The sequence below is a fragment of the Odontesthes bonariensis genome, chromosome 19, assembly GCF_027942865.1.
Source record: "Odontesthes bonariensis isolate fOdoBon6 chromosome 19, fOdoBon6.hap1, whole genome shotgun sequence".
Lineage (NCBI taxonomy): Eukaryota > Metazoa > Chordata > Actinopteri > Atheriniformes > Atherinopsidae > Odontesthes > Odontesthes bonariensis.
This window is the reverse complement of record NC_134524.1, coordinates 597,151-604,679: the sequence shown is the minus strand read 5'-3', so window position 1 is coordinate 604,679 and position 7,529 is coordinate 597,151. Positions and strand designations below refer to the sequence as shown.

The following is a 7,529-nucleotide window of genomic DNA, read 5'->3' as shown; positions in this document are numbered from 1 at the left end:
GTGTGTGTGCATGTGTGTGTGCGTGTGTATGTCTGTGTACGTGTGCATGTGTGTGCGTGTGTGCATTTGTACGTGTGCGTGTACGTGTGCGTGTACGTGCGCAGACATCCAGGAGTTCTACGAGCTGACGGTGTGTGAGAACCAGACGGGGAGCCCACCGCCCACACCTGCCCAGGTACGGACACACGACACACTCTAATCCACATGGCAACACCCGTCTCTGTTACCTAGCAACAGCCGCAGCAGCATTACCGGGGCAACAGCTGCATAACGCCATGGCAACAGGAGCCCAGCCCCCTCCTCTCCATCACTGTGTCTCTCTGTGTCTCTCGACCTCTGCTTCCCGCTCCGTGCCCCCCCCCAACACAGCCTCCTCCTCTTCATCGCCCTCCTCCTCCTCCTCCTCCTCCTCCTCCTCCTCCTCCTCCTCCTCGCTCGGCGCCGACAGACGGAGGGACGAGAGGCGAGAGAGCGAGCGCTGACAGACAGACGGTTGAGGAGAGAGAGCGAGCGTGAGTGTGTGAGCGTGTGTGTGTGTGGAAATGTGTGAGTGTGTGTGAGTGTGTGTGGGGGGGACATGGACTGCCTCTGCATTGTCACCACCAAGGTAGGAGCAGCCCGCCCGCACGCATCCCACACACACACGCACACGCACGTTTGTGTGTCCTCATGGAGCACGTGTGTGCACGTGTGTGCACGTGTGTCCTCATAAAGCATCAAAGCCTTTTGTCATGTGTGTGTGTGTGTTTGCTGCTTCCGTCATGTTTTCATTCACCAGGCTGCCTTCACGTGTGTGTGTGTGTGTGTGTGTGTTAGCGTAGCCACATTAGCATGCATGTTAGCTCCAGCAGCTAGCCGTTAGCCGGCTGTAGCCATGTGGAACCAGCAGGAAGCATGCTCATGCTCATGCTCGTGCTCTTTCTGCTCAGGTTGGAGCCCACTTTGACTCGGCTGCAACAGGTTGAGGGTTGAGCTGAAACGTTCTGTAACTCTGGTGCGTCTCAGTCAGACGAGCAGCTGTTCATGGGGGTCGTTCAGCTGGAGGAAACCAATGAGTCACTCTGAACACACAAGTGGAAGCTTGTGGGTTTAAGATGGGCTCGTGTGGGCTGTGTTCAGGTTATTTGTTGCGTCCTGATTCATGGGAACTCCGAACGGCTGCTCGGTGTCACAGATAGGATCCCCAACGGTCAGTCTCCAGGTCAGTGAATTTGGATGTTTAGCCACATCTTAATGATTTCCTAATGCTAACCAAGTAATTGGAGCCTGTAGTTGAACAATTGGTGTCGAAGTTTAACCCAAGCAGGAGGTGAAAATTAAGGATGAAAGGGGACACATCCTCAGATAATTTTGTAAAGAATCTCTCCATCCATGATGTTTTTTAGGGTTCTTCTTCATCAGGTTTCAGGGTATTTTACGGGTCATCCATTCATTTTCTAAACCCACTTCCCCCAACTCAGGGGCTGGAGCCTGTCCCAGGTGTCAGGGAACATCTGGACCGGTCACCAGTCCATCAGCCTGTCAGGATTTATTCTAAAACATCCCACCTCGGTTTGGTTCCCTCTCTGTGGGCTTCATGTTCTGCTGTTAGCTCCTATAGATGCTAATGGTAGCCTTTAGCATCAGTCTATAATGTATCAGCTACCAAACAGCGTGTAAAATCCTCACATGATCTTCACCCAAACTGTGCAAGAAGCCAAAAGGAGTAAATTAAGGAATAAATAGGTTTAGTTATTCCACTGTGGTCTCAGGAAACTTTATTCATAATAAAGTCTTTTTGTTTAGTGTCAGCTTCTAACATCACTGCAGATGTTTGATGTCAGAGACGCCCTGAAAAATAAAGATTAATGATCCAGAACTCGTTTTTAAGTCAGACTTCCTGGTTCTTAGTCCTTTAGTTCCCAAACCAACACCCCCATCAGCGACACCAAAGATCAGCTCGCCATGATGAGGCCCCCCTCAGCAGGGCGATGACATCACCGTGGTTTACGCCAACACACGAGGTCAGCATGTTTTTAGCATGTTGTCGTGGTTCGGCAGGTGGATCTCACAAAATGTCCTGAAGCGTTGTGGAGGGCAGCCTCAGCTTATTTATCTGTTCAAAGTGAGATATAAAACCCCTGAACTCGGCTGAACTCGGCTGAACTCGGCTGAACTCGGCTGAACTCGGCTGAACTCGGCTGTCAGTGTCTCACTTTGGGCTGTAAATGCAGGAGTTCGTGAAGACATTGGCATCTCTGTCATATTCTCTCATTTTCACGTATCACTGGGAGCTGATATTTATTGTGTTGCTCTTGGTTTGTGGTACACTTGCTCTGGTTTGATTTGAGTCTTGTTCAAGCTTCAGTGACCCAGCTTTAGCTGTAACACCGATCAGCCACAACAAAAGGCGCATTCCCACAGTAGGAACCTTCTGCAGTTCCTATAAGCTTTTAATCCACGGGCCGTTTTCTCCCGCATTTGGACATACAGGAACTAGGGACAACGGCCCTCGCGAACTAGGAACCACGGCCCTCGGAAACTAGGAACCACGGCCCTCTGGAACTAGGGACCACGGCCCTCGGGAACTAGGGACCATGGTCTTCGGGAACTAGGGACCACGGTCTTCGGGAACTAGGGACCACGGAATTCGGGAACTCGGGACCATGGCCCTCAGTTCCTGGAACCACTTCAACTCCTTCTCCTCAGCTGGGTCTGTTCTGGTTTCTATAGGAACACATCTGACGGAAGTGTTTGGTGGTCGGTAGCTCCGCCCCATGGTGGTCGGTAGCCCCACCCCTTGGTGGTCGGTAGCTCCACCCCTTGGTGGTCGGTAGCTCCGCCCTTGGTGGTCGGTAGCTCCGCCCCTTGGTGGTCGGTAGCTCCGCCCCTTGTCATGTTGTCAGGCTGAAATGTTTCCTCATACGACACGGACACAACCTTGGCGTGTTTAATAAGTTAAACCTCCACGTGGTCTCTTGTCTGCGGCGCTCTGCTCTCCTTCCTTCATGAAACCAAGAAGTATGGCCTGCGCTCCATCCTTCGTCTCCTGACTCTCTCTGTGAGCTCTTCCAGCCTCCATGTTAGACGCCCCATGTGATCGTCCATGATTAATATCACCATCATGCAGACCATGAACACGGTGGCCTCCCCGCTCTCCATGTTAGCTTCTTGGTGGTGTTTCTTTCTTCTCTCCTTACTTTTACCGGGTTTTGATTTGTTGTTGAGTGTGGCGCTAACGTATTGTCTTTGTTTTCTAAATCATCTTCCCATGTGTCTCGGTACCTAATTTACTGCACTTACTCTAGCACTAGTTCTGCTCTTAGCTGTTTGGTTTTGGAAGGAAATGCACTTATGATTTCTTGTGACCTGAAGTTCTTTTGGCTACCGATGTGGAACACACTTTTTGTAAGTCGCTTTGGATAAAAGCGTCTGCAGAATGACCGTAATGTAAAGTAAAACGTCACTGTCGCAGACGGTTGGGTCGCATCAGTCCCTATCAAGGTCCCGACTCATGCGAATGCAAACTGAAACAGTTCCCCTGGGGAAGGGCAGTTCTGGGCACTCTGATGGGAGTGATTCCACCAGAAGATCCGTGCCTTTCCACAGCTCAAAACCTGCTGAGGAACACAAAGGTGTTGACCAGCCCCCACACCCCCAAACCTCAGACTGATTCCACACTGAGTTCCTCTGGAACAAGTCTGATCCACGACTGCTCCATCCCACAACCCACAGGACCAAAAATATCCACCATGGGACTGAATAGGGTAGTGGTAAGATTGCCACCTTCCATGTGGGTGACCAGGGTTAAAATCCCCTGCAATAAAGGTACAACCTCCAGTAGGGGTCCTTAGGCCCTGTTACCCTACCTGTAAGTTTGGATAAAAGCGTCTGCCAAATGCATAAATTAAAACTAAAAACCATAAACGACACCCCAGAGGATCCCACATCCCAATGGCCCTGAGCTGTTTTGGTGGCAGAAGCAGACCTACATGATGTCAGGCAGGTAGTTTTAATGTCCAAGCTCAGGTCTACTTATTCATGTCCTCCCTTAAGCCGTGACTCGGTGCAGCATCTATTTCTGTGTTATTCTTTGTTGGATCCGATGGTCATCAGAGATATTGGTTTTTCTTCCAACACAAAGGTAATGTTCTATTTTCACACTCAGAGACATTGTTGGATCAAAAATAGCCTCGGCTATTTTTAGCTACGCTACTTCTGTTTATGTTCATGCATCTAGCAGTGACTTACACTGGTAGGTGGGTAGGGTTAGGGTTAGGTAGGAGGTAGCACCTTTAGGGTTAGGGTTAGGTAGGAGGTAGCACCTTTAGGGTTAGGCTTAGGTAGGAGGTAGCACCTTTAGGATTAGGGTTGGGTAGGAGGCATCACCTTTAGGGTTAGGGTTAGGTAGGAGGTAGCACCTTTAGGGTTAGGGTTAGGTAGGAGGTATCCCCTTTAGGGTTAGGGTTGGGTAGGAGGTAGCACCTTTAGGGTTAGGGTTGGGGAGGAGGTATCACCGTTAGGGTCAGGGTTAGGTAGGAGGTAGCACCTTTAGGGTTAGGTAAGAGGTAGCACCTTTAGGATTAGGGTTAGGTAGGAGGTAGCACTTTTAGGGTTAGGGTTAGGTAGGAGGTAGCACTTTTAGGGTAAGGGTTAGGTAGGAGGTAGCACCTTTAGGGTTAGGGTTAGGTAGGAGGTAGCACCTTTAGGGTGAGGGTTAGGTAGGAGGTAGCACCTTTAGGGTTAGGGTTGGGTAGGAGGTAGCACCTTTAGGGTTACTGTTAGGTAGGAGGTAGCCCCTTTAGGGTTAGGGTTTGGTAGGAGGTAGTACCTTTAGGGTTAGGTAGGAGGTAGCACCTTTAGGGTTAGGGTTAGGTAGGAGGTAGCACCTTTAGGGTTACGGTTAGGTAGGAGGTAGCACCTTTAGGGTTAGGGTTAGGTAGGAGGTAGCACCTTTAGGGTCAGGGTTAGGTAGGAGGTAGCACCTTTAGGGTTACTGTTAGGTAGGAGGTAGCCCCTTTAGGGTTAGGGTTTGGTAGGAGGTAGTACCTTTAGGGTTAGGTAGGAGGTAGCACCTTTAGGGTTAGGGTTTGGTAGGAGGTAGCACCTTTAGGGTTAGGGTTTGGTAGGAGGTAGCACCTTTAGGGTTAGGGTTTGGTAGTAGGTAGCACCTTTAGGGTTAGGTTTGGAGTATTTACTAAGTGGTCTCCCTCCGCCACTCGATAGCTGCCGTGGAGTTTGGTGTAGAGAACAGGGGGGTGCACGCAAGACTCAGGATCTGGCTGGTCATGCTGCGTGTATTAGCTCTTTAGAAGTAACTCAGGGGGCCGTGGGAAACTTTGTGGGGGTTTGGGATGCATCTGATGTGTTGAAAAGTGGGTGCGTTAGACACAGATTCCTTATAAGTGGGTTACTTATGGTTAGGGCTATGGTCCTGTGACCCTTAGGGTTAGGGTATGTGGGAGGGAAAGCTTCTCTTGTTCGTTCGAACACTAGTTCATTAGCTTTGTAACTCACTGATTCAGACTGATTCATGCTGCATTAACATCCGTTTATAAGGAGACCCGAGCTTTGTTTCTGTCTGGTCCTGTGCATCATGTTTATTGGACTCATTGGTTCAGGATTTACCACTGTTCCAGTTTGGGTTGGGTCAGATAGTTAATAGGGTTTTAATTCTGATTTGGTCCCATAGATAATGTGTTGTTGGTTCTAGTTCCAGTTTGGTTCTGTGATACCTGGTCCATATCTTTACTATCAGCACCTGTTGTCAACTGACTCTGATCAGGCCCGTTTCATCAGCCAGATTACTTCAGAGTTGTTCATGTGTGGCTTTACACCAGCGATGTTTGTTCCAGTTTCGATTAACCGCCCGACAACAGAAGCTCCCATCAGTCCTCAATTTGTTCCATATCAGAAGCTCAGAGCAGGATACAAAACAAAGATCTACAATCTCTTCACTGTGGGAACTAACTGTGATGTGTTATTGTTGTGGATGGGATGTATCTGATGTGTTATTGTTGTGGATGGGATGTATCTGACGCGTTATTGTTGTGGATGGGATGCATCTGATGTGTTATTGTTTTGGATGGGATGCATCTGATGTGTTATTGTTTTGGATGGGATGTATCTGATGTGTTATTGTTGTGGATGGGATGTATCTGACGTGTTATTGTTGTGGATGGGATGTATCTGATGTGCTATTGTTGTGGATGGGATGTATCTAACGTGTTATTGTTGTGGATGGGATGTATCTGATGTGTTATTGTTGTGGATGGGATGTATCTAACGTGTTATTGTTGTGGATGGGATGTATCTGATGTGTTATTGTTGTAGATGGGATGCATCTGATGTGTTATTGTTGTGGATGGGATGTATCTGATGTGTTATTGTTGTGGATGGGATGTATCTGATGTGTTATTGTTGTAGATGGGATGCATCTGATGTGTTATTGTTGTGGATGGGATGTATCTGATGTGTTATTGTTGTGGATGGGATGTATCTGATGTGTTATTGTTGTGGATGGGATGTATCTAACGTGTTATTGTTGTGGATGGGATGTATCTGATGTGTTATTGTTGTGGATGGGATGTATCTAACGTGTTATTGTTGTGGATGGGATGTATCTGATGTGTTATTGTTGTGGATGGGATGTATCTAACGTGTTATTGTTGTGGATGGGATGTATCTGATGTGTTATTGTTTTGGATGGGATGCATCTAACGTGTTATTGTTGTGGATGGGATGTATCTAACGTGTTATTGTTGTGGATGGGATGTATCTGATGTGTTATTGTTGTGGATGGAATGCATCTGACGTGTTATTGTTGTGGATGGGATGTATCTGATGTGTTATTGTTGTGGATGGGATGTATCTGATGTGTTATTGTTGTGGATGGGATGTATCTGATGTGTTATTGTTGTGGATGGGATGTATCTGATATGTTATTGTTGTGGATGGGATGTATCTAACGTGTTATTGTTGTGGATGGGATGTATCTGATGTGTTATTGTTGTGGATGGGATGCATCTGATATGTTATTGTTGTGGATGGGATGTATCTGATGTGTTATTGTTGTGGATGGGATGTATCTGATGTGTTATTGTTGTGGATGGGATGCATCTGACGTGTTATTGTTGTGGATGGGATGTATCTGATGTGTTATTGTTGTGGATGGGATGTATCTGATGTGTTATTGTTGTGGATGGGATGTATCTGACGCGTTATTGTTGTGGATGGGATGTATCTGATGTGTTATTGTTGTGGATGGGATGTATCTGATGTGTTATTGTTGTGGATGGGATGTATCTGATGTGTTATTGTTGTGGATGGGATGTATCTGATGTGTTATTGTTGGGGATGGGGTGTATCTGATGTGTTATTGTTGTGGATGGGATGTATCTGACGTGTTATTGTTGTGGATGGGATGTATCTGATGTGTTATTGTTGTGGATGGGATGTATCTGATGTGTTATTGTTGTGGATGGGATGTATCTGATGTGTTATTGTTGTGGATGGGATGTATCTGATGTGTTATTGTTGGGGATGGGATG

At 47.5% G+C, this 7,529-nt stretch overlaps 1 protein-coding gene across 2 annotated transcripts in view; it reads left to right on the top strand.

Annotated features, from left to right (window-relative positions):
* Positions 1 to 440: 440 nt before the first annotated feature.
* Positions 441 to 7,529, top strand: part of dlg4b (discs, large homolog 4b (Drosophila)) — a 69,334-nt gene continuing 62,245 nt past the window's right edge. The window contains exon 1 of one of the 2 annotated variants that reach the window (XM_075450784.1): positions 441 to 607. In XM_075450784.1, the coding sequence (XP_075306899.1) occupies positions 578 to 607 (30 nt within the window). In that variant the 5' untranslated portion in view covers positions 441 to 577. Of the gene's footprint in view, positions 608 to 947; positions 1,202 to 7,529 lie in introns of those variants that run through there. The other variant, XM_075450783.1, reaches the window with a different exon arrangement.